Consider the following 27636-nt stretch of genomic DNA (forward strand, 5'->3'; position numbering starts at 1 on the left):
TTATCTTAAGACATACAATCAACTTACTAAACTACAAACAATTAAGAAGTTAAAAATTCTCATTCAAAAATTGTCTAAAACTTCCATCTGTATTAAACTCCAAGATTTAAGTTAAAAATATATATAAGAATAAGTTACTGTGAAGGCAATCAACTGTACACATAAGCTTATTTTAAAACTTTAAAACCAAAAGAGGTAAATCAGCAAAAACAGAATATAGATGAACTCAATAAACTACCTATCTGTTCTTCTTTCAGTCACTTGGTCTTTTTTTCTTCTAATTTTACAACTAAATGTATTAATGACGCCAAATTTTATTATTTGATTTTGGTTTTCTTAAGCCCTGTTTAACATCTTTTGGAGCTGCATCTTACATTGGGGTAAAGATGTAAAGGTAAAGCTTAAGGCCTAAACCACATGTAGGCATTACTACCACACTAAAAAATCTCTTACTAAGGCCCTACAATGGAGACAGATAAAGCTTATCTCAAACAGTGCCTCCCTCCAATATTGATACATCACTGTCTCTTCAGCTCAGTACCAGATGAAGCAGAAGGCTTACTATTAAGGGCCACACTGAAGAGGCAGCATGTCTTCTCTGGGTAAGCTCATATTAACGAAAGGCAACAATGATCTGAGGGGAGAGCAGGTTGGCATCTCACACACATTTCAGGAATAAGGTCAATTACTGAAATAGTAGGCAGAATCATTAATAAAAAATCCTAATTATTTTTCTTCTTTATTGGGTTTGGGCCAGATAGCAATTTTACTAGTTACACTATATGGTGAAGGAACCCAAACTAAATTTAACTAATAGGACTAGTGATATCTCCACAGAGCAGTTTTATGGAAAACCAGGGAGGTATCAGTAATTTTTCCTAAACAGGTAAGACTACTGAATGAAAAACATAATTCTCCCTTTTAGGGGGCTAACATGCCATAGTCAACCCCAGAGATAAAAAACCAAATCAGAGTGTAAACAACTGCTAACACTTCATAATAAGACTGGACGCATAAGACTGGATGATGAATTTCACTCTAAATGCCACAAACACTAATGCTGCTACCAATGAATGGTTAGTTGGGCAGAAAACACTGTCAACCTCTTTTAAAAAACTCTTCCAAAGAGGAAACTACCCACTGCAATAAAGCAAATATGGTTCAACTCTTCATATAGTGAAACTAATACAGTACTCACTATAGTCACATTACTTACACCTGCGGCTGATTCATGTCAACGTAAGGTAAAAACCACCACAATCCTGTAATTAGCCTAATAAGCCTCCAATTATAATAAATGAATTAGTTTAAAAGAAAAAAAAAACACAACAAGGATTTTGTTAAGTTCTGCTGCTGCTCAAGCCCAGAAATAACAGCTGGTAGGGTAATAAGGGAAATATTTCCTATGGTGTATTAGTAAACCTGCTCTAACTGAAAGCACCCATCCTGATCATAGGTCTCTAGCAATATAAGCACGGTAGAGGCCTAACTAAAACCTTAGTTATCCAGAGACCATGAAATGTTAATCCTACTCAGTTACTATCAGTAGTAGTAACTCTGTCAGCTATTCTCAAAAAAAATGGTTCCAAGATTAGAACCATGAGACTGATGCTAGTCTTAGAAATACCTCTTTAAGCATCATTTTTAGTGTAATTGTAACTATGCAGCTACAATGGAGGCAGATACTTATGCCAACCATAGCCCAAGAGGTGAGATTCTTACACAAATCAAACCCGCTGCCTGGACAGAATGAATGAAACTATTCAGCAGCACGCTTCCAATTCAGCTTCACCAGTACAGAGTCTGAGTCCTAATGTGATATTTGCTCTTGGTAAAAAGCACTTTCCCAAAAGCAGATGTGATTTATTTGCACAGGAAAATCAAACTACAAAATACTGTCTTCTAAGAACCAATAGACAAAGCAAAAAAATATATACTTTAAGAAAATCAAAGATTACCTGAATGCATTCGCTCTATAATAATGGACTGGTGAGGCGGAGGTTGAAGAAAATGTGAAGCATGAGAAATTGCAAGGGCTAGACCAGAACCAAGTGGATTCTAGAAAAGAAAAAAGTATAACTCTATATTGATATCACTTTTGCTCCATAAAAACTAATAACCATAAAATGAAGTTAATGAGTCTCATTTCCTGATGTATATTCTGTAATATTTTATAAAATAATCTGATTTGATATTAACAAGTTAACTGAATTTGCCTTCTAAAGTTAGCGTATACATCAAAATATTTTTTAATGTCTAAGCGAACACCTATTTAAAATATAGTAATTTACCATTCTGGACTTGTTGGAATTTTTGTTATGTGCAGCAAGATTGACTGCTGGGGGATCAATAACTGAGCCTGGGAAAAGCTGTGCAAGTTCGGCATTAATCACAACGGAAACTGCTTCATTGGGTGGGGTGAGTGGTGGAGTCATAAAAAGTGGTGTTGTTTTTGGAGTGGGTGGAATAACGTCAGATGGATGAACGAAGAATCCAGGGGCTGCCACTGGGTTGGAAGGCACAGAGTTGTGAACAGGACCTACTGCTGACGCTGCTGACGCTGCTGCAGCTGCTGCAGCTGTTGTCTGATGTAACTTGGCTTCCAGCTTTGCTTTCTGTAAAAGAAGTAAAAGCAACAAATATAGACTAATCCTGCCTGCCTATACTGTGGGGAACACTACATGGTATTTATTATGAAAATAAACATGATTAACTGGGTCCTAGTGCGATAAAAATGAAAATAAGTAAAAAAACGGGCTCAATATGAATGGCGTACTTCTATGTTGCATATATATTTCCTTAAAAATCTAATATTAAATTTCCTGAGTATTTGGGCAGTAGGACCTTCTCAAAGCAAAGGAGGAAAAGAAGCAGAACAATTAAACCTAAGTAAGGAAACAAAATTCTTCTCAAAACAAAATATTAACAGGAAGTGGATTCTCATGTTGCCTAACCTGACACAATCTGTCACTAGGAATTGTATAGTCCACAACAAAACCTCCAAAACATCTGCTATTATTACTAAGTTTTAATTCACATTTATTTAGTGTCTTTAAATGTTGTTTTAGGTTTTACAATGCATAAAAATAGTAACTGTTAACACTTATGTTTGACCAAGAATATTTATAAACAGAATAAAGAATGGATTTTAAAGATTACAAAGAAAATATCAATTATATTCCCCAAGATATGTACTATAAAATGCATATATATAATTTTTAAAAATTTAAGTATATCATGAAGATGTTACCTCAATTTTTGCAGAAAATGGTTATCTCAGATCGGTCAAACCTAATTTCCTTTATGAAAATAACAGTCATTTTTACAGTACTTTTTCAGCTTTTGAAGTTTAGAGACAGCATGAACAAAGAGCCAAATAGTCTCCAACCTGTTGCTGAAGCTTCAAAAGCTGCTGCTGTTTCTCTTGCAGCACCTGTAGCTGTTGCTCGGCTGAAGCCATTGCATGAGAGAGAGACTGCAAAGCTACCTGGGCTGCTGAACTCAGGGCTGTCGAAGCTTCCCCAACTGTCCCAGATGATAGTCCACCTACTGCAGGAGTAACCCCGAAGGAACTCACTGGCATAAGACAAAGGGGGAGAAACAGGATAAAGAAAAGGCTCACAGAGAAACATGTACAAAAGCACACTACTTTGACACTAAACAACAGTTAATTTTCATTTAAAAAATAAAAATCTTGAGAGGAAATCTTAATGGTAAAACTATATTGATAATAATAGTATTCAAGTATAAGGGATCCAAGAATGATATCTTAATCAAAGAAAATTAGTATACTTTTAAGTTTAAAAATATTTTTAGCCTGAAGACATTTCCTTTAATATGGCTAAAATGAAAATACAAAACAATAATCTTATATAGTTTTAGCATGAGAAATAAACTGATTTTTGCTTTACTAAGATTCTATAGAAACAACACCTCTTCTCCCTCCCCTAAAAAGCTAAAAAAAAAAAACAAAAAACAAAAAAAACTTTCAATTATAAGAACATCGTTTAACAAGACTGCTGACACCGATTTCTCATTTTACAACATAGCCTAAAAAGAGAATCCGGCCCACATACAATATGTAAAGCAGTGTTTCCTCAGAACACTAACAGGAAGAGAAACATGTCCTATGCACAAATAAGTCTGGCACACACTGCTTACCCATGAATATTACCATTTTTAAAGATCTATAAAATTACACAAGTTTAAAATATTTTTACTCCCCTTTTCAATGTTATTCAAATATGTAGTATAAAAGAACTTTTTTTCCCATTAAATATTTACCAGTGTCTGTGTAAAACATTTTGAAAAAAGCTGAGATAAAAACTTAATTTCATAAACTCACACAATCTTCGACAAGAGAGGCAAGAACATATATACAAAGGAGAAAAGACAGTCTCTTCAGCAAGTTGCACTGGGAAAGCTGGAGAGTCACATGTAAACCAATGAAGTCAGAACAAACCCTCACATCATACACAAAAATAAATTCAAAATGGCTTAAAGACTTAAATATAAGACATAACACCATGAAACTCCCATAAGAGAACATAGGCAAAACATTCTATGAATAAATAGACATAAATCACACCAATGTTTTCCTAGGTCAGTCTCTCAAGGCAATAGAAATGAAAGCAAAAATCAACAAATGTTGATTCAACAATGAATGAAATCAAACAAACTTACAGGCAGAGCAAAGAATACTATAAACACACAAAAAGACAACCTATGGCCTGGGAGAAAATATTTGGGAAAATGTGACCAACAAGGGCTTAATATCCAAAATATACAAACAGTTCATACAACACAACAATAAAAAACAAACAGCCCAACTGAAAAATGGGCAGAAGACCTAAATAAAAGAAGACATACAGAGGGCCAATAGACACGTGAAAAGATGCTCAACACCACTAATTATTAAGAAAAGTGTGAAACAAAACTACAACAAGGTATTGTCTCACACTGGTCAGAATGGCCAAATTAAAAAATCTACAAGTAACAAATGCTGGAGAGAGGGTGGAGAAAAGGAAACCCACCTATGCTGTTGGTGGGAATGTAAGTTGATACAGTCACTATGGAAAACAGTATGTAGGGTCCTTAAAAAACTAAAAATAGAATTTCTGTATTATTCAGCAATCCCACTCCTGGGCATATAACCAGAGAAAGCTCTAACTCAAAAAAACGTACATGTACCCCAATGTTCACTGCTGCACAATTTATAATAGCCAAGTCAAGGAAGCAACCTAAGTGCCCATCAAAAGATGAATGGATAAAGATGTGGTATACATACACAATGGAATACTACATGGCCATGAAAAAGAATGAAATAATGCCATTTGCAGCAACAGGGGTGAACTTGGAAATTATTACATTAAGTGAAATAAGTCAGAAAGAGAAAGACTCACTTATACGGAGGAAAGACAACTGCTACAATAATAGGAAATGTAGAAGTTACCCTGTAGAGCTAACCTTAGTGGCAGAACTAGGGTTAGAACCAAGGGCTGTGTGAAATCAAATATAACGTTAGGCACAATGCTGAGTAAGGAACTTAACTCATTTAAACTTTGCAATGGCCCATGAGTAGGTAATATTTTTACCCTATTTCACAGGTAATGTATCTAAAACTGAGGGAGGCACATAGAAAAAATTAACACAACATTTAAATCAACCATATCCCAATAAATATAAATAAGTAAAACTGAGGGAAGTAAAAATTCACTCATAAATATTTGAAAAGTAGGAGGGGGGAGGTAATTTAACAGCATATCTTGACATTTAACAATGAGTATGTTATGCCAGAATTCAAATAAACTATTTTTTTAAAACTAAGTTATAATCACAAAATAGAAATAACAACAAAACTGTGCGTAGCCTCTTACAATAAAAAAATTTCCTCTATTAAAAAAAAAAAAAGATCACTACACTGAAGCCATCCAATACCTCATGTAACATGCACAAATTCAACTATATGAGTTTGGTCAAAGAAAGTGCAATCATATCTCATATATGCTGTGCGCCCCAAAATAAAATCTACTTGCTCTACCAACTGTTCCACCAAAGCAATAGCAGTTCATTCCAACTCTAGAGGGAAAATTATTAGACTTACTGAAGCATTTATGTTGTCCTTGTACTTTTGGGATAATTTAAATGACTTTAAATATTAACCATGTATACTTTAGCCTTCTACTGACTTTAAAATCTAATGCCCAAATAATATTCAAAGGAAAATGAGCTAAATCACGAGAAACACATAAAAGACAAACAATCCAGGAAAAATGTCATTCTGCTACTACAAAAGCAAAGAAAAAAATAAAGAGACATGAAAAGGGAATTGTAAGGTAAATCCAAATGAATACTGAATACAAAAATCATAACAATAACCTCGAGAATTAAAATAATATAAAATTAAGGTATGAAGTCATATTGCCATATAACTCAATGTAGTGATTAAATAATGTTCAATATATTTGCACCATATGGGAAAAAAAGTAACTGGATTTCTGGATGTCAAGGATGTATATTATGCTCTCTGGGATAACTACTAAAAATAATAAAAAGAAGAAAAATAGCTCAATAAAAATAGAGTCACCAATAAAATGGAGACAAAGGGAAAAAAGAAACATCTAATAGGCAAGATAAGAACTCTAACAGAATACATAAAATACATGGTAGATTTGAATACAAATATATTAGTAATTATATTAAATGTAAATAAGCTAAATACTCCAATTGAAATAAACAGGACAAAAAAGGTAAGTACATTCTGCTTATAAAAGACATATCTAAAATAAGGAGATTCTGAAAAGTAAAAATATATACCATACAAATAGTAACCTAAAGAAAGCTGATGACTGGTACAGAAATATCAAAAGAAGCAATTTTAGGAAAATCAATGCTAGAGAGAGATAATAACTAACAATAAAAGATTCAATTCATAAAAAAGATACAACCATTCTAAATTTGTATGATAGCTTCAAAATGCATAAAAGAAAAACTGCTGAAACCAAAACAGACAAATCCACAAGTATAATGACAAGAATTTAACATGCTGATCTTATTAACTCAAAAAAAAAAAAGAAAAGAAACATAAAATAATCAATAAAGAGAGAATCTGAAGAACACAATTAGCAAACTGTATATCCAAGTGGATATACAGAGTACACTTCACCAAGCACAGACTAAACATAATGGGTGAATTTAACAATCATAACATGGAACTTCAACAGCTGACCAAAAAATACATAAATGCAATTCTATACCACACAGACCTTACTCAACCAGTGTTTAGGAACACGTAGTTAAGAAGTTATGAAAGTGAAAGTTAGTTGCTCAGTTGTGTCCACTCTGCAACCAACCAGGCTCTTCAGAACATGGGATTTCTCAAACAAGAACACTGGAGTGGGTTGCCATTCCCTTCTCCAGGGGATCTTCCTGACTCGGATGCAACCCAAGTCTCCCGCACTGCAGGCAGATTCTTTACTGACTATGCAGGCAGATTCTTCACTGACTAAGCCACCAAGGAAGCTGAGCTAAGAGGTTATACAAAGAAACAAATAAAAAGCTAGAAATGATTACTCTTTATAAAAAGTCAGGACAATGTTTACCTTCTTCAGAGAGTGAGGGAAAAATAAATTGAAGCGGGCATAAAGAAATTTGTTTTACAGAGTACTGGAAATGTTGTTTCTTGACCTGGTAGTCATATGGGCGGTTTGTGTTGTGATAAATTGCTTCCCTATACAATTGTTTACTGCACTGTTCTGCATTGAGTATTGTATTTAACAATTAACATGTTTCAAAATAAAAGGACACAGAAGTTGAGAGACTACACTCATCTTCTAGCACCTTATGATCACAACTCAGGATTTTGTCTTAAAATTTAATAAAATCCCTCTGCTGGCAACAATTTTGATCTGATTGCAATACAAAGTTGAATTATTATAAAAGCATAGACTAAAAAAAAAAAAAGCATAGACTACTTTTGGAACGACAAGACTTGGTCCTATTATTTGCTTTGCAGAAGAAATGGGTAGGATTGTAAAGGAATACTTTTTTCAAATCAGATCTTTTGTTTTAAATTTCAAACCTTCTGAAAATATTACTTATCCAAATACATTAATTTTCTTAAAATAAAAAAATTAATTTCATGACAGTTCCAAAGAAAAAAACCTGATTTAAAAAACTAAAGAGTTCTCAGACCTCCGGGTGGTCCTACGGTTAAGATTCTGTGCTTCCACTGTGGAGGGCATGGGTTTGATCCCTGGTCGGGGAACTAAGATTCTGCAGCCAATCAATCAATAAATCAATAAATAAAACAAAACTAAATAGTTTTCTGGAAGTTTATTTTCTTGTTATGGCATGTTTCCATACCACACTAAATGTGTAAGTTTCTATAAAATGACTGTAATAGTCCAAGAAAACAAACATAAGTAGATATTGATCCTTCTGGCATCTCCACGTAAAAGAAATAAAAAATTTTATTTTAAAATTAAAACTCTCAGCTAGATAGATAAGCCATGAATTTCACTTGGTTACTTCCACAATTGCCAAGAAATATGATTCTGAATAAAAAGGCACTCAAACAACTGTTAAGCTCTCTTTAAAACATGCTGCCATTCTGCACCCAAGTGATTAAATTTTTCATGACTTTCATGACTTCTAAGCAACTCTTTTTACTTTCTGAAGAAACAAAGACACTTATGAAAAAACACAAACAGTAGAATTCATTCAAGACAATATTTAAAAACACATCTGTGACTATAATACAAATATAAAATCATATTCCAATATTTCTAATTACAAAAGCTTCAATTATTTGTGCCAAGACAGAACAATGTGTAACACAGATCTTACAACATAAAAAAAAAAAAATAAAGAAAAAAAGATGTACAAAATAAACAAGTTGTCATCAATCATTCATTTAAAGCATCACCACCACACAGACTCAAACACACAAATAGCAGGTTCATGTATCTAAAGTTGTTTTAAACTAGCTGAAGAAACAGTTTTCCCTCTTCACTCATCTCGAACTTCTCACAGACACTAACAAATATACTTTTAGCTTTAAATGCAAGAAATAACAGCATGATGTGAAAACTACACACAAGACTGGCCGACAGTTGATGACTACTGCAGATGGATAATGAAAATAAAAGTTCATTGTACTCTTCCCTTTACTTTTATCATGTTTGATATTTTCCAAATTGAAATGTTTCTAAAATTCAACACACATAAAAGCAAAAAGATTTAACATAAGGTTCTAGAATGCAGGGGAAAAAACCCATGAATAGACTTAGAAAAGATATGAAACTACTTATGATTTTTCCTCAGAATCTCCCTCCAACCAACAAGTTTCTACTTCACACAACAGTAAAGGAGTTTTACAGATAATATAAACAGATATGTAAACTTACATATCACTTTACTGCAACATAAAATATGCAATAAAAAATGTACATAATAAAAGAAGGTACATACCAGTAAACGTACTTGCATCATCCCTTTCTATTCTTGTCCCATCACTAGTTGACACACAAGAAAAGTGCAGAGGTTCAACTTCTAGAAGTCCAGTGAGAGATGTGAAACTACCTTCAGCAGCCGTGCAACTACTAACCTTTCCATTTCCTAATACAAAGGAGAGACAAGTTTTATAAAGGGTGAATTAATCTTAACAAGGCAACAATCACAGTGAGAATTATAGCCACTACTTCAATTTTAACTACAAAGATGTATAAGAGCACAAACCTTACACAGGGCTTCAACAATGGACATGGTGTTAAGAAAACTCACAAACACCAGGTACAACAGAAGGTGCTACAGTACTGCTCCGTTCTACAGAAGCAGAGTTGTACAGAAGCAACCATTAACAAGAAACTAGAACAAGTGATTCAGATTTTAAATGAGGAACAGAAAACAAAAGAAAAATAAATATTTTAAATAAGGAAAAAATAAGACGGCTACTTAGATTAATTTAAGCATGCAAAAAAATCAGAATATATTCTATGATATCAAGTGTATAAATGACACTAAATTAAAATTTAAAAAATACTCTTAAGATATTAGCAAGATTGTATTCTAGAATGAGATATACTGCTTTATAATCATAAAAATAAGTTAGCACATGTAGCAGTAAGAAAAAAAATCAAATGGTCACATCCATGCAAACCATAAATGACAGAAGACTGGATGGAAGAACACAAAAGAATTAAGAGTGTATATGGTACCATGGGAGGAAGAGGGAAATGTCATTTTTAGTACTTGTCAAATTTTCTAAAATCAGAGCAATACTTTTAAATAGAATTCTTTATCAGACAAAGTAAAACAGAAAGAGAAGATGGAAAGAATGGAGACACAGAAAAAACCTAAAGGAATAAATTAAACGCAAGACTAAACAATCAAAACCTTATTCTCCAACATCCATTTGCACCCAGCACAGGACCTGATACATGTGTTAAAAATAATAATAATAATTTACTGAGCACTTATTCAATAGAAGACATGGGAGATACAAGAGAAAAATGACAGGCCCTAGTTGTCATGAAATGCATACTCTATTCAAGTTTACCAGATATGAAACAAATAATTATGCAATTAAACCTTAAAAAAAAAAAAGTGCTACACTTTACTTAGGAGAAGTTCACAGGACAAATAAGTCAAGGGGAAATCAATCTAAGTGAATGGGCAATAAAATACTTCCAGGATGAGGTGAAGAGATTCATGTGAAGAATAAAAGATTTTTATGCATCTACTCCAAGGAGGCAGAGGAACCCAGGCAGAAGAAATGACATGAATAAAATCTCTTCAATAGAAGGGAACATGGCACATTAGAGGAACTGAAAGAAAAATGTGCCTACAGGAACATTTCCCAATCCTAAAATCTCCACACATCTTTAAAATAATCAAAAGAACTCAAATATTGAGCTTTCATTTATATTGGTTGTATATATAGAGAGATTTACAAAAGTAAAGATTTTAAGATGAGAATATAGTAAACATTAATTCACATAATAGTAATAAATTAATCTAATTAGATATAAAATCTTTCATTTTTGATGAAAAAAATCACTGTCTTCTAAAACAAAAATAACTTAAATGAGAAGGGTGGCAAAGTCTTACATTTTTGCAAATATCTTTAATATGTGGCTTATCAAAGGAAGTTGGATTTGCCTATCTGGATCCAATCTATAACAGCATGAAGATGCTTTGGCAGAAATATATGAAAAAAAATCTCTGACAAAGAATATACATAGTTAGAAAAGAAAGGAATATTTTAATAAAGTATTAAATATTCAAAAATTTGAAAAGTGCCAGTTTAGGATTAATTGCAATATAGTATCTGAAATCTTGAAAAAGACCTTCTCAAACTCTGCTATATATGGCAAGATTAGTTGGCCTATCTTATTCTTTTAAGGAATCTTCTGTCCAAGTATGACGATGACTCACCACACATCAACCATTTGGAAAATACTGGTTCATTACTATATACAGATCTTCCAAAAGTTAATACACTTGCTTATATAATATCAGAAAATGACACTAATATCATAGCCCATCAGAAAAGTCATTATGTATTGAGAAGCTGTCAAGCTCTCTTTGGAGGACAAAAGTTTTCCAAAATTCTAATCTTTTCTTAAAAGTTCTACTTCTAACATTGGCAACAATTAACTATCAATTGGATGGATACTGACACGCTTTTTAAATTCATTTCTGAGAAAACACCTGCCAAATAATCAAATCTGAATGAACACATTTTGTTTCTCATTCTTGCAAATAAAAATGGCATTCCATGAAATCAGCAACAGAAGTTTACAGCTGTAACAACTACACAAGTTCATTTTCTTGAAATAACCATGGTTCCTCAGTATGCGGCACAAGTATTTCATGCACACTTCCCATTTCGTCACAGAATATTTAAAAGATGTGTACTTCTGGGTTCAAAATTGAATACAATTAGTGATTTTAACTATTTCATCAAAGATATTTCTAAGTAAAACCATCATGTTTCTGACTGTTAAGTGTATGGGGAAGATCATCATGCTTTCACATAATCAATACAAAAGTCTATGTAGTGAAAAGGGCAGATAGGAAAACAGTTGACCCACAGACTCCCTGAAGGGATTCAGGGACCCTGAGAGAGCCTCTGGACAACACTTTGAGAATCACAGGACCACAAAAAGAAAACTAACAGGGGAAGAGAAAAAGTCAGATCATACAAGATCATCTATGCTATATTAGAGACTTTGGATGGTACAATCTTGGGAAGACATGAGAAATACCTTGAGAGAATAATCAGATCAAGTTTACATTTAAAAATGACTGCAATCATTGCACTGTAAAGGATGAACAGAAGTGAGCCAAGAACAGATGCAGAATAACCAGTTGGAAAGCTATTTGTTAGTCCAGGTTCAAGATGACTGTGACCTGGACTAAAATCCTGTGATCGTGAGAGGTAAGAGAATGGGCAAATTGCAAACACAGGTTGGTGGAAAAAGAGAGAGGATCAGATGACAGCCCCAATGTGGAGGATGAGAGAGAGAGGATACAGTTCACATTTCTGTTTTGTGCTACAGATGCCATTAACTGAAAAAGGAAATGCTGCAGAAGGTCTGATGGTAAGGAATAAAAAAAATAAGACATTCATATGGAGACGAATAGTCATTCTAAAATGAATATGGCTGCTCTTGTGTATTTAACCAACCCCCTGGCTTGGCCTGAGCTTTATGGTCTTCTTACAGTTTCTCTGTAACAATCTTCATTCTATCCTAAAGTGTACAGGAGGCATCTATAGGTCTAGTTCTAACCTCTCCTCTGAGGTCTACTCATAATTTGACATGTCACTTAGACACACACTGGCATGAGGCAATCAGAGCCTAAGTCATCAAACAGAATAATTTATTAAAAAGCAAGAAGACCAGATGTATAATATAATCTCTTTCATTAAAAATGCTCATAAACACATGTAGCAAACAAGTCTAAATAGCTAAACATTCTGTTAACAACAGTAACCTAAGAGAATGGAGAGGTTAAAGTTGAGATATTTTGCATTTTATTTTTGTATTTTATTTTTCTCTTTTGTTTTTTTCACAATTCATAACTAAATTTAAACAAAACTGAGACTAACTCCCCAAACTTACTTATATTTAACATGGTAATTATCATGTTTACAAGTAAATTTTTTAACATTTTGGTTTACTAATAACAGCTGTAACAAGTTCAATAAGAAGGAAGAAAACAAAAAATAAAGTGTTCATTGTTCTAACAAAAACAGAAAAACACCAAATTCTAGCATCTGAAGAGATTATACAAATAGTGTTATACATTTAGTCCTAAAAGCATATTCTTTAGAAGTGCATCCAAGAATACATGTAACACTGCGTACCAAGTTTACCTCAGAAGAGTATGATAGAAGATGCAGAAAATTATTTTTTCTTTCTCCATCTTTGCTTACTAAAAAAGCATATATATTTATTTTATTTTCTGTAATATGAAATAATATGTTCTCTGATTTTACAGACAGCAAAGGCACACCAAATAAAATTGGAAAGACTACAACGAATAAACAAATTTTAGTCTATTAACATCAAAGTCATACTAACGTAATGAAACACACACAAAAAAGCAACAAAAAAACCCAAATTTGCAACCCTGTCAAAAAGAACGTCAATATTTTTTGATGGGGGAGTTGAGAAACAAAGCAAATAGTTTAATGATTCACAGACACAAAAGTTAAGTTCCAGAAACTTTTAGTTCCCAAAGACAGAATGGAAAAACTACAATCTATTAAAAATTGACGGTATCTTAAACCAAGGTAAAAAATTCAGAAATTCCTCTAATCAAGCATTTTACTACCTGAAAGGACATCTGACAAGTCAATCTCATCAGACTGGACACCAACGCTGCTGTTGTACACAGTTTTGCAGGAAGAGCCACTCATCTCCAGATCAAAGAGGACTGGATCGAATGGTGAACTATACAATCCGTATCTGAAAAATAAAACAAGGTCCTAGCGATTTTCCTGTCAGTCATCTAATTAATAAATTTTCTATTTACTTAGCTTTAGCACTTCCCTGGTGGCTCAAATGGTAAAGCATCCGCCTACAATGCGGGAGACCCTGGTTCAATCCCTGAGTCAGGAAGATCTCCTGGAAAAGGAAATGGCAACCCACTCCAGTATTCTTGCCCAGAAAATTCCATGGACGGAGGAGCCTGGTGGGCTACAGTCCATGGGGTTGCAAAGAGTCGGACACGACTGAGCAACTTCACTTCACTTCAAAAGCAGTTTTTATACAGGGCAGAAGGAGACACTAACCAGATTTAACTCAAATTCACTGAACCTGAACTGTGTTCCCTGCAAACCTATGCTCCAAAAGATACAGTTCAGAGACTCAATAAATGTGATTTCAATTAAGCTGGTAACTAATGAACCAAGACTGAACCTTCATCAGTAGACTGAATCAAAAAAAGAGGCTTTCAAGCACCCTTCCCTTGCCTCAATCATGACATTGACTCAGCAGAAGATAGAAGGTTTTTGGTAACATTTCATCAAAATCAAGATTTCTAATCAATAAAGATGATTATAAAGGTGACTGCTTTAAATAATAGAACACTCTACTTCAAAAGAACTCAAATCTAACCTTTAGGTATTTCTTATTTCATTATGTTTAAGTTTTAGAAAATCAAATGGCACATAAAGAATACTAGTTAAGGGCAATACATGATTTACACAGTTTCACCTTACAAAGTTTTAACAATGAAGAAACAAATTACCTTAAGTGCTTTTTCCACTAGCAAAAAACACCACTTATAAAGATTTTTAATATAATTAGCCCTCCAAATAAGCATCTCCAGGACTTCCAAAGTTGTTAAAGGGAATTATTCTCAGAGAAAATAGAGGGAAAGAAAACCTTAAGCAAATATGTATCATAACAGTTCTGTGCAAAGGTAGTACCATATCCAGAAAGGCCCATCATTAGTCATTTCATAAGTTAAAATACCTTGTCTGAAGCAAAGCCTCCATTGGCGTTAACCTGTCCTGTAACTGTCTGGACACAGCAGTAAGCAGAGATGCACACGCAGTGCTGCACCCAGCCAAATCATCATCTTTAACGTAATTCAGCAAGACAAAATACCAATAGACAGAACCTGAAAACAACAATAACAAATTAGTATTTCTTTTCCTCATTTCTCCTTCACAAAGAAAACTTCAGATTTCACATTTATGAGTATGTCCTCTTTTCCTAGAACGATTTTCTGGAAAGAAAATCTGTAAGGGCAAATTGCAAAGAAGGACTAACTCCCTGGAGGACTCTAAGATGATGCTGACAAAGAATCGCATTATATTTTTTGAGAAGTGTACAAGTCAACCTAGTCATTTAGGTTTTCAGTAAAGTGAGATGATTCTGAGGGACATTATAGAATAGCTAGAAAAGTGGAAATGTCAGATCCTTCAAACAATCTTTCCTAAAATACTCTTTCTCTGTACGAAAAATTTCAAAAACAATAGATGGGAATGAGCTACAAATAACATACTTCAGCAAGTGAATGAAGTGTAGTCATTCTATATTGCCAGTTAGATATAGACCAAAAGTGATCTTAAAAGGTGTTCATGACGATATATTTTTACTCTTTTATAAAACTTGAGATATCTAAGTACTAAGTACACCCCATAATTTAAGCACCCAACCTCTAAAACTGTTTTCAAGAGACTGTTTTAAACACCAGAAACTATCACTGTGAGCAACCACGTCCAAAACATTCTACTCTATGTAACAAAAGAGTTTATAGTTTTAGTCAATATATGTTAAAGGCAAATATAAATGGATTCTTTGTCTAAATTAAGATACTAATAAAATAACCACTTATCCAGCTTCCCAGGTGGCACAATGGTAAAGTGTTCACCTGCCAATGCAGAAGACACAAGAGACGCAGGTTCGATTTCTCAGTTGGGAAGATCCCCTGGAGTAGGAAATGGCAACCCACCCCAGTATGCTTGCCTGGAAAATTCCATGGACAGAGGAGCCTGGCGGGCTACAGTCCACGGGATCACACTGAGCAGCAGCAGCAACCACTTATCAACTCACTTTAAGCAAGCTTTATTTCTGATACACCACAAAGGTCAAATTCTTGTGGAATATGAGATAACTTTTTGAATGGATTGGTTATTTATGAAATAAAAGACTGTGAGAAATGTCTTCAAAATAAATAAATAAATAAATAAATAATAACACTAGGTAACGGGCAAAGCAGTAGCCCTTCATAGTAAATTCCTACCTGATAACTACATTCATTCTTGAATGGCATTTCCACAGTTTTTAGGTGCTGTAAAAAAAAAAAAACTCACTGGTCCCTTTCAGAAAATTCCAATTTGCCACAGACCCTACCATTCACACACTATTATGTGTATGAACCATTTAACTAATTTATGATATCTCTCTGGCATTTACAGACATTTTAGTTTGTAACATCTGATCTACCATCACTAAACAACCAAACAACTCAATTATTTTAAGGAACTCCACAAAATGTATGAATTGAGATGACCTGATTATTTAAATCTCCCATAACTTTTTCCTAAAAATATTATCAAAAAGAGTATCTTCCTACCCAATCACAATTTAAAGCCCCTTAAAAAACAGACAAGCTATAGAAAAAAAGAAGACTAATTGAGAAAAAACAAAAGTTACTACACAAACATACTGAGATAATTCCTAAAGTTATAGTTATTTATGACCAAACAAGTTTCACATACCACCAGTTGCTGCTGCGGGTAAAAACGACATATTATCAAGTAAGGCCTTCAACAGAACAGATCCAAATCCAGGTTGACATGGGTCGCACTTGCCATTACTGAAAAAAAATTTAAATACATTACTCAAGGTAATTAATTCTAAACATGGTGTATTACTCTTAAAAATCTTTAAATGTGTTCATACAGACTGAAAGAAACCTGCCTCAAAGCCCTGTAAACATGCAGAAAGATGGTAGGGACTGATTATACTACGGGTCTTTATAACTGTTTTCTTATGCAATAAACCACTCTTTTTTTAAACCAAAAAGAGCTAAAAAGCAGGTATAATCAATACAGACCATTAATTTTAAACATTTCCTAGATAGTTTCAGGATTTAGAGAAAATGATGTGCACAATGCTACAAATAATTCTGGGAAAACTGACATAACTGGTAACAAAGGCCTCAGGTGAAGAATCCAAAGACAACCAGGGACAGTGGGAGTGAAAGTGAGGGAAGAGCTCCCCTTACAAACGCCCCAAAATCTTCTAGTAAGCAGAGAAGCCCAGCTGAATTCTTTTAGTACTAGATTTAACATGACATTTTGCCCAAAAAACCCCAAACTTCTTCCCTAGGATCTCAATAATACCCATTACGTATTAAAAATCCACTTACGTCATACATATAGTCAACAAGAACCACATGACCCTAGACACAAGGTATCACCCGCCAAACTACAGGAGCACCTACAAAGTATATTTTCGTCTTAACAATCACCAACCTGATGCACAAGGCGAGAAATCGAGCACACTTGTGGGCTATGCTTCGTCCTGCCTCAAAGAAGCAAACACGTACAATGTCTGAAAGACATTTTCGTGTTTTTGAAAGCAGGCTTTCATTTCCTTCCTTCGAGCTGCAAAACAATAGCAGGTGTTTACGCTCATGTTGAACTTCCAATCATAACATCCAAAGGGCAATCTGTGGTAAATAAAATCTTATTAACCTTCCAGGTCCATTCGAATGTACTCCAGCCAACCAACAAAGAATATCTAACACAAGACTCTGGGCATGTTCTGTGGTTTGGCCATCATCTGCTTTTCTACACAAAGTGTTGAGAAGCTTCTCATGAAATTCTGAAAACTGCAACATGGCACATCGCTGCACTCTACAAAAAAAAACCAATATATGTATACACACACACACACATATACATAAATACATTAATAATCAAAAGAGAAAAAGAAAGCTATTTCAACCTGGTTGGACATCAAATATTTCATTTGGAATCATGAATATTGCAATTAAAAAAAAGAAGAAAATTACCTAGCACTATGTGAACACCAAGGATGAAACAATGAAGTGAAAAAACAATATATACCATCACTGACATAAGTTCTTAAGAGAAATAAAAAGCAAATAAAAATTTTCAAGGAAAAGTTAGGATTTTAAAATTTTGTGTATATTGATATATTTACTGGAAATTCTTCCTTTGTACTCCTACTATTTAAGAACAGTAGAAGAAAATGAGGTTACCTCTCTTTAGAAACTGAAGTTTTCTTAAATCTTCGGATGGTGACTGAGACTTCTTGAAGTAAGTCACAGCCCCTGAGGTTTTCAGATTTACGGGTGCCACTTGTATTTTCATTTTTAACATTAGAGGATTTTTCCTGAACATACAAAAATAAGCAATTAAATGAACAAATGAAACAAAAAGTTATTTACCATTAAAGTTTATAAATAAAAAAATATAACTGAACATAAATCTCAAATTAAATCTCAAAACATAAATCTCAAATTAAAACGATAGCTTTTACCCTTATATTCAGTAAATGACTAATTTACTCCATTGTTATAAAATTGTTACAAAACTATAACCGTGGAAGAGACACAGTCACTGCTTAAAGGTAACAGCCCAGTGAATAGATTACCAAGCCAAAGTCTTGAGTCTCAGTCCCAGCTACTGCTCTATGAGCTATGCCAGCTCCCCAGCCTCTAACACTCCCTCACTTAAAACATGAAAAAATGGAGGTAATAGCACCTGCTCTGCCTACCTCAGAGTTACTTTGGGGCTTAAATCAGATAAAGTACACAGAAGTTCTTGAAAAACTGGAAGACCTATACAAATATAAGATGGTTGGTGTTACTGATACCGCTGTTGTTGCTTATGGATAATGATGATAGAGAAATAAAATCTCTAGTGCTCAAGAAAGTCCAAAATCAAACAAGTATGAAGAAACTGCATGATATAAAGCTAGTTGTAGAAAATGAACATGAAAATTATATCTCTGAAATCAATTCTCAACTTACTTCTCTTCCTGCAGCCTCCCAAATGTTTACCAAAAAAAAAAAGTGGTGTGTTACCAGTTAAGGGCATAGAAACAAATTCTTACACACAAGGAAATAAGCATTATGGTCCAAAATAATTATTAAGGCAAGTGCCTGCTAGCAATTACTCCCCAATGAATATACTTTATAAAAGAAAGACAGCTTAAAGTTAATGTAAATATTTTCTCCTTCATTATATATTTTCAACTTGCTGCAGAGAAAAACTACAAACAAACCAAGTTGTCTATTAAAAAAATCAATTGTGGGCCATGCTACTTCCAAAAGTGTATCAAATCTCAACTATAACGTTTAAAATAGCATGTAACAGTTCACAAAATTCTGTAAAGCAATTATCTTTCAATTAGAAAATAAGCAAATAAAACCTGAATGTTACAGTTTAAAATGATACTGTTTCATACCTTGCCTGCTGCAACTTTTGCCAAGAGTGAAGCAAGTGAATATCCCTTGTTACTCTGGTGTTTTAGGGATGGAAGTCTCACTACAGGACGTATACCACCATTACAGATCTCATCTGTTCCTCTTTCATTCACTGCCTTGACATGGATCAAAAATGAACGATATTTTCCTCCTGCCATACCTAGAGGAGTGGTGCAGAATGGGATAAATTATTCAATCATCAAAAAGCAAAACTGCTTTTTTGTTTTCATGCTGCTGCTGCTGCTAAGTTGCTTCAGTCGTGTCCGACTCTGTGACCCCATAGACGGCAGCCCACCAGGCTCTGCCGTCCCTGGGATTCTCCAAGCAAGAACACGGGAATGGGCTGCCATTTCCCTGAAAACTGAAAGTGAAGTCGCTCAGTCATGTCTGACTCTTCGCGACCCCATGTACTGCAGCCCACCAGGCTCCTCTGCCCATGGGATTTTCCAGGCAAGAGTACTGGAGTGGGTTGCCATTGCCTTCTCCATTTAGTCTTCACAGAGTAAGCTAAATAATTAACTCCACAGAAAGAAAAATACACTTTGCCAGAATTTTCAAATTGTACTATTCGCATATAATATGGCTAAATATGGTTCATATATGTTGGCAACAAAAGAACAAAAAGCACAGCATTTATATGAAGAACATAATATAGCAAGTTTTGACACCTGGCATGTTTTATCCCAAAGAAGTTAGTCATTTCAACCACAGAAATTCTGTGAACTATAGAAAAACAGGAAACACTGTCACTGAAGCACCGCCCGAAATAATGATGTATTATGATGTGTATCCATCCAGCCCTTTTATGCATGCACGCACACACACACATGTGCATGCACACATACACAGCATTATAGTATCACACACTTAAAAAAGCACAGGCTTTGGAGCCACTATCTGGGTCTGGTAATGGTTCTGCCATTTTATTAGCCATGTGACAAATTAAACTCTCCATGGTCCAGTTTCTTCCAAAATGAGTAAAAACAATAATAGTACCTACCTCAAAGGTAATTAAAACACTTATAAATGCATGGCAAAAGGAAGCACTCAATAAATATTAGTTATTATCACTAGTTTATGTTTTATATATTTTAACTAAGTCATACCATATAATCTATATGTAAAATTAACTGCAAAAATACCCTCAAACTAACATACGCATGAGCAACCCATAAGCTGCTGCCTAAGCAGGTATGAAATCTTTCTGTGATTACAAAAGCTACTTTTGTTGTTCGCCACTGATCTGCCTGACTACTGTGCTGGCACTGCACTGTTATATTCTTCTTATTGTTGCACTATTCTAGGTTCTAAAATCTCTTAAGATCCTCCTTTTCGGTTTTCTTTTTCAACATTTTTTTACGCATACACAAAAATTTAGCAATCATTTTCTCCAGTTCAAAGTTTTAGGAATTTGAAGAGAAGAATAGTCACTTCTACTAAATTCCAAGAAAACTAACACTTTTACATTATTAAGACTTTTGAAATACACATTATATAATCTATCCCTAATTTTGTCAATCTCATGGACAGAGAAGCCTGGTGGGCTACAGTCCATTGGGTCACAAAGAGTTGGACATGACTGAGCAACTAACACACACACACAATTTTGTCAAAGCCAACATTTTAATTTTCATGTAAGATTTTAAGTTTCATATTCTCATTTAACACAACTAACTTACACTTCCAGCAATATGAGAGATTTTATTATGTATTTATTATACAGTTTTGCTCACCACTATAACCTAGTATGTAACCTAACAAATCACAGGGTCTCATAAACTTAAAGAATGAAAAAGATGTAGTCAAGGGAGTATAATCAAGCTTGTGTACATACTGTATCTGTAACTAAAGGGAAGTGTGTGAATGGGGACAAACATTATAAAGGGAGTGCATACATTTTAAAACAGTTGTTATTTAGGTGGTCTGATATTTTCTTGGTTTACAGAAGGATCTCCACAGCCTTCTCACCCTCAATTTTACTTTAACGATTGAGGTGTCTCACTTGGATTTTTTAATTCACCCATGAGATACGAAGGTGACATAAATGTCTTACTAGTGCAATATCTAATACCTTACAGAGATAAGATAAAATATATATTGTAACTTGTGTTTAAGACACATCATTACATCTAATACTTTCAAAACTCCTCTATAAAAAAACCCTTAAGAGAAGATATCATAACAATATACAACGAACACCCTGAAAACACAGGACTCTAAATTGATGGAAAAGGCAAACATGCCAGAACATAATGTTTGGTTATTTGGAAGAATTCCGTATAACATGCTAAGTCATACTACATTCATCTTCTTTGTGCTTTTTCAAAAAGCACTGAGACCCTCAAGACACAGAACGTAGGATCTTAAGTTTCACATAGCAATAGTCACTGGTGAAAGGAAATTACCTCAGCTACCATGAAACTGATAGAATCATTCAAGAAAATTCCCCCAAAAAACAGTATCTTATTTTTCTGAAATCAGGTTATTCTTTTTAAATCTACTTTTACAACTGTGGGACTATTTACTCTGCTTTTGTAAAACATGTTACTTCACCTTTAACAAGTTTGGGGCTTGTTAATGTCAACATCCCAGCATGCCCCGACAGATCAAGGCCACTAGCAAGCCACACTGGCCCACAGAGAATGTCTTCTTTATGATCTTCTAAAAATGGACATAATCTAAGACCTAAAAAGAAAAATACACATTTTTCTTTTAGTGTGTAATTTAAAATGTAATATTTAATAAGCAAATATCCATCCCATTTACATATAACAGCACCACACAAAATTCCATACTTAGAATGTGTTCAAATAAAATTTGCTATCATGCTAAGGAACTATAATCATTATCTGGTATATTATGCTGTTTTTCATTCCCATATTATTTACATTCACCTTGATTTAAAAAAAAAATAAAACCATGACATGATTTCAAATCTCAAGATATTAAAAAACAAGAACGCAAGTATTAGCACAGCTGTGTTCACTAAGAAGAGCTGAAAATTAAAGCATATTGCCAAGCAGAATTATAGGTTATTTTTAATTGTGTTCTTAAAACCACGTTTTTGCAAGCCATAAAGAAATCTTTGCCCAGTAGGATGCATTTGGATCACTACTCCTTTTACTGTCATGGACAACAGCTCTGTAATTTAACTCACACTGTGATTCCTCTACATCCATGTGCTGCATTTCTTCATTCAAATCAACCAGGGACGGTTTCCCATTTTGTTCCACTTCAATGTTAAGAGCTGGAGACAAAGGAAAGGTGATCTGCCTATCTACTGCTGTTTCTAGAGGATAAAAATATTAGTAAACTTAATGTTGCTTAATATCAATGATCTATGTGCCTAAAATTCTAAAATACTCTGTTAAATTGGGAACTACAGTGATTTTTAAAATGGTTGTTAGGGGAGGAAGAAAATTAGATTCAACTGTTTTATATTCTCTTCTCTCTTTTAAAGGTGGTAAAATATTCACCTGAAGAAATAATCTGCTAGCCACTAAACCAAGAATTCTTACCCTAGGCTATATAGTACACCACCTGCAGAGTTTTAAAAATACCAGTACCTAAGTCCTACACCAATTAAATCAGAATCTGTCATGATTCAAAATTATACACACACATACACACAAATACACACATATATACACACAAACACATATATACACACAAACACATACATACATATTTGTAAAATAGGAAATTATTCAGGTTTCAATGTTTTTATCCCTGGTGTGAAGTAGCCTTTTACTCTGAAATTATCCCTAATCTTTTAAATTAACCTATTAAGACGAAAACACTGAGAAATAACATCTAGTTCCAAATATGTCAGTATGTATAATCTATTTTAGTAACTCAATATATCAAATTCTGAATTTGTAAGAAAGATAAATAAAGATGAATATATTCCTGGCACTACATTCTGAGTTTTACTAATAACCTTAAAAGAATATATGCATTCCATAACAAAGTTCTTTTTACAAACAAGTCTCCTCTCACAAAGAGAAATGCGTTAAGTGCAGTAATGCTAAAAGTGAAACTAACTCACAAAGGAACTAACTGCCTAAAACCATAATTAAATTACTCAAGTTTATGCAATTCTGAACAACAGAGAGTTACTGAGAAGTTCTTCAATGTTTCTGGATAAACTTCTCTAAACAGAACCACAAAAAAGTAGAGAAGGAAAAGAGCACAGGGGTGTGGGAGCAAGAAGGGATGTCAAAACTAGACAGCCAAGTTGAAAATTAGTTTTGTTAAGAAACCCAACTACATGATAAAATCTTCAAATTTTGATCCATTCTTACCATTGACTTTCCCTAAGCCTGGAGCTTTATTTTTCAGCAGTGTCACTTGTATCTGTGGAATATTGGTGATGTTTGAGTTCAAAACAAATTTGAAGTCCACATGTCCAACCATACAAGCTTTAGGTAGAACCAATTCAAATACATGTTCATCCCAGCTGTTGCTGTCAAATAAGGGAGAAAATGATAGAGTGAAATCTTTCTTTAGCTGTAACCATCTTATCACTAATACTACCTTTCGTACTCTGATGTGCAGTCTCCAACAAAACCAAATGTTTCTCAGTGGGATTATGGGAGAAGATAAGCAGTTCTACTGAGAAAAGTTAAACTTAGGGCAATGAAGAATCTTACCTCAGGAATCCATACCTGCCTTGGGCACTGTATACTCCAAAAAGCCCTTGTTCCTCTAAGTGTGAAATACTGTGCATCAGAATTATGTGCAGACTTATGGGCCCACCCTGATTTAAGAGTGGGGTCACAGGAATTTGTATTTTAAAATAAGAACATTTTGTATTTCTTATACATGTCTGTTCTCTGATTTAAATTCTGTATATGTGCTAAAAAGTAAATCTCCTCCACTAAATTTCAGATTCAAATCCAAATGCCTACCAGATATCTCAAACTTAACATAAGTAACCCCAAACTACTAGATAACCAATTCTAAAAGCTGTAAAAAGAAATTCCATTTTTTAATGAGCTCAATCCAAAACATTAGTCATCCGTAACATTTCTCACTCACACCAGATGCTCAGTACACCAGCACACAGGACTCCTCCTGCCTCCACGCGGTATCTGACCACTATTCTCACTGCCTCTGCCAACTGTCATCAGGGTCCAATTCACCGTCACCACCACAATCATCCGAACTACCACAATAGCATTCAAGTTAGAATTCTCGCTCCTGCCTCTTCCCTCTAATACACACACCACAACCACTCATAATCTACTATCAACACAGTGGTCTTAGTATATCCTTCTAAAACATAAATCATATCGCATCACTCCTATATTCAAAACTATCTAACACCTTCCCATCTCACTCAACATAAAAGTCTCACTGTAGCCTATAAAGACATTCATGATTTAGCTACCAACTATTTCCTTTGATCTCACTTCCTATCACTCTCCTCCATGTTCACTGCACTTAACCAGTAGCCTCCATGCTCCTCCTAAAATTTGTAACATATACTCCTCAGGATCTCCGTACTTTCTGTTGTCTCCAAATTAATGTCCTCATGGAAGCCTTTCTGAGACCCCTTATATAAAAATATCACATTTTCTCTCACACACAGGTGCACACCCAACAACTCTATCGCCATTCTGTTTTAATGTGTTTCAAAGCTTTTATGACTATATGACATAGTAGATATCTGTCTCAACTGCCTGTCTATCACCACGAGAATGTAAATTTCATAAGAGCCATTTTACTAGTACCTTCCAAAGTACCTGCACAACTGGGAGATTGGGATTAACATATACACACTACCATGTAACTATATAGCACAGGGAACTCGACTCAATACTCTGTAATGTCCTATACGGGAAAGAATCTTAAAAAAAGAGTGGGTATATGTATAACTGATCACTCTGCGGTACAGCTGAAACTTAACACATTGTAAACCGACTACACTTCAGTAGAAAAAAAAATTTTTTTTTAAGGGAACCCATATTAGCAACAACAAAAAAAGAAGTAGCTGTACAAAACAAACATTTAAATATTTAGTGATACAATCTACAGATCTATTTAACAAACTAAATGAAAGGAGGGATTACCCTCAGCATTTTATCCTACAGCTAAGAACAAGCATACAGGAATTTCCAGGCTTCCTTGATGGTTCAGTGGTAAAGCAGGAGACACTGGTTAGATGCCTAGTCAAGGAAGATCCCACCATGCCACGGAGCAACTAAGTCCATGCATCAAAACTACTGAACCTTAACCTAAAGTGTGGGAATCACAACTACTGAGACCACGTACCACAACTACAGATGCCCACACACCCTAAAGTCCATGCACCACAACGAGAAAAGCCATTGCAATGAGAAGCCCACACACTGCAACTACAGAGTAGCCCCTACCTGCAACTAGAAAGTCCAGGCAGCAACAAAGACCCAGCACAGTCAAAAATAAACATTTTTTTAAAAAAGAATATAGGAATTTACAAAACCAAGGTGACAAATGAAACAAACAAAACTGTTAATATGCAAAAGCTAACAGAAAGAGTAACATATATATAATAATTCTATGTTGTCACTATAAGATGAACTTAAAACTTAACTGAAATTAAATACCTTGGAAGAATGTTTTACCTGTCAGTCTGTAGTTTCCAAGTTCTAGTATGCTGAGCAGCATCCCCATGATGCTGCTGATGCAAATGTTGAGGATGCCTCCTTTGCTGCTGTTCTTGTTGAACTTCCACCCAGCAGGGCGGAACAGTAGCTGAAAACCGTGGAGTCAAAGTCTCAAAGCGGGTTAGCTCCACCAGAGATGTCAAGATGTCAACGGTGAATGGCTGGTCCACCAATAAATCAACTCCTTAATAAGAGTGAATGCAGAGTTTGAAATTGGTTTTAAAAGAAAGAAATTTTAATCCATGTTTTTGTCTAGTCAATTACAACATTTGCCAAATAGCCTAAAAATGCAGGCTAAAGTAACTAGCACTAAGTCCATAAGGTATAAGAAAAATCCACCTCAAATATTTTAAATTATAGAAAGGGAACTTATTATTGGAGAAACCCAAAATCAACCTCAGAAGAGCCCTGACCAAGATTTAATGAGCCCCAGATTAACAAGGGCAACAAAAGGAGTGGTGCTGAAATGTAAGCCCTGACTTACATCAATAATTAACTTTTACACTTTGTTATTTACAAAACACAATGTTAAACATCTGCAAGCACACAATACCTGCTCTTTTTTACTCTGTTAAAAAGTAATTTAAAAAAAAAAATCAAAGCTATACTGATGGCAAAAAAACACAAACCAAAAACTCAAAGCAGTATTTTTTCCACTTCTAGGGTACTTAAGAATACCATGTACACATACCAGTATTGTAAGAGTAATAACCTGATTCAGAGTGATAAGTTTGCTTTTACAAATATATGTATTCACATCTTTGGAAAGGCTAACATATGACAAAGCTGAAAAACTTGTTTCAATTAACAAAAAAAATTTTTTAAAGACTAAAATATGAAATCTGATAAATTTAGAATAGTTTCACAAAGAAAGTTTACATTTAGTTCTATAAAATTACTGTAAGTGTATTCAAAGTATGTTTTTCCTCAAAGCTTCAGTTCAGCTCAGTTCAGTTCAGTCACTCAGTCATGTCCAACTCTTTGCGACCCCACGGACCTCACCAGGCCTCCAGGTCCATCACTAAATCCCAGAGTTTACTCAAACTCATGTCCATTGAGTTGGTGATGCCATCCAACCACCTCATCCTCTGTCATCCCCTTCTCCTCCCGCCATCAATCTTTACCAGCATCAGGGTCTTTTCCAGTGAGTCAGCCCTTCACATCAGGTGGCCAAAGTATTGGAGTTTCAGCTTCAGCATCAATCCTTCCAATGAATATTCAGGACTGATTTCCTTTAGGATGGACTGGTTGGATTTCCTTGCAGTCCAAGGGACTCTCAAGAGTCTTCTCCAACACCACAGTTCAAAAACAAAGGGCTTTTTAAAAAGCCCTCAAAGCTTAGGGCTTTTTAAAAAATGACTGAAGCTATTAATATTGTTTGCAAACATTTAACAGCATATAATGCTCCTTTACATTATTTACTTGTTTATAACCTAATTCATCTTTACTAAAGAGTATATTATGGATTTTATATGAAAATTATTATGCCAATATCCCATAAAAT

The 27636-nt window shown here is 34.4% G+C and overlaps 1 protein-coding gene across 10 annotated transcripts in view; it reads right to left on the bottom strand.

The window, feature by feature from the left end:
• BIRC6 (baculoviral IAP repeat containing 6) overlaps positions 1–27636 on the bottom strand; it is a 210533-nt gene that overhangs the window by 120377 nt on the left and 62520 nt on the right. For 5 of the 10 annotated variants that reach the window (XR_006343615.1, XM_043918286.1, XM_043918287.1 and 2 more), the window contains 15 exons: positions 26091–26316; positions 23787–23947; positions 22640–22771; positions 22036–22167; positions 19464–19642; positions 18253–18386; positions 17723–17884; positions 17501–17632; positions 16742–16839; positions 14988–15135; positions 13843–13976; positions 9472–9618; positions 3389–3576; positions 2292–2615; positions 1959–2058 (listed from right to left, as the gene is read on the bottom strand). Coding sequence is in view for 9 of the 10 variants with exons in the window: in XM_043918286.1 (XP_043774221.1) it covers positions 1959–2058; positions 2292–2615; positions 3389–3576; positions 9472–9618; positions 13843–13976; positions 14988–15135; positions 16742–16839; positions 17501–17632; positions 17723–17884; positions 18253–18386; positions 19464–19642; positions 22036–22167; positions 22640–22771; positions 23787–23947; positions 26091–26316 (2397 nt within the window). In the remaining variant the exon portion in view is untranslated. The remainder of the gene's footprint in view (positions 1–1958; positions 2059–2291; positions 2616–3388; positions 3577–9471; positions 9619–13842; positions 13977–14987; positions 15136–16741; positions 16840–17500; positions 17633–17722; positions 17885–18252; positions 18387–19463; positions 19643–22035; positions 22168–22639; positions 22772–23786; positions 23948–26090; positions 26317–27636) is intronic. The other 5 variants (XM_043918289.1, XM_043918288.1, XM_043918290.1 and 2 more) reach the window with 4 other exon arrangements.

This window comes from Cervus elaphus, chromosome 11, assembly GCF_910594005.1.
Source record: "Cervus elaphus chromosome 11, mCerEla1.1, whole genome shotgun sequence".
NCBI classification, from domain to species: domain Eukaryota; kingdom Metazoa; phylum Chordata; class Mammalia; order Artiodactyla; family Cervidae; genus Cervus; species Cervus elaphus.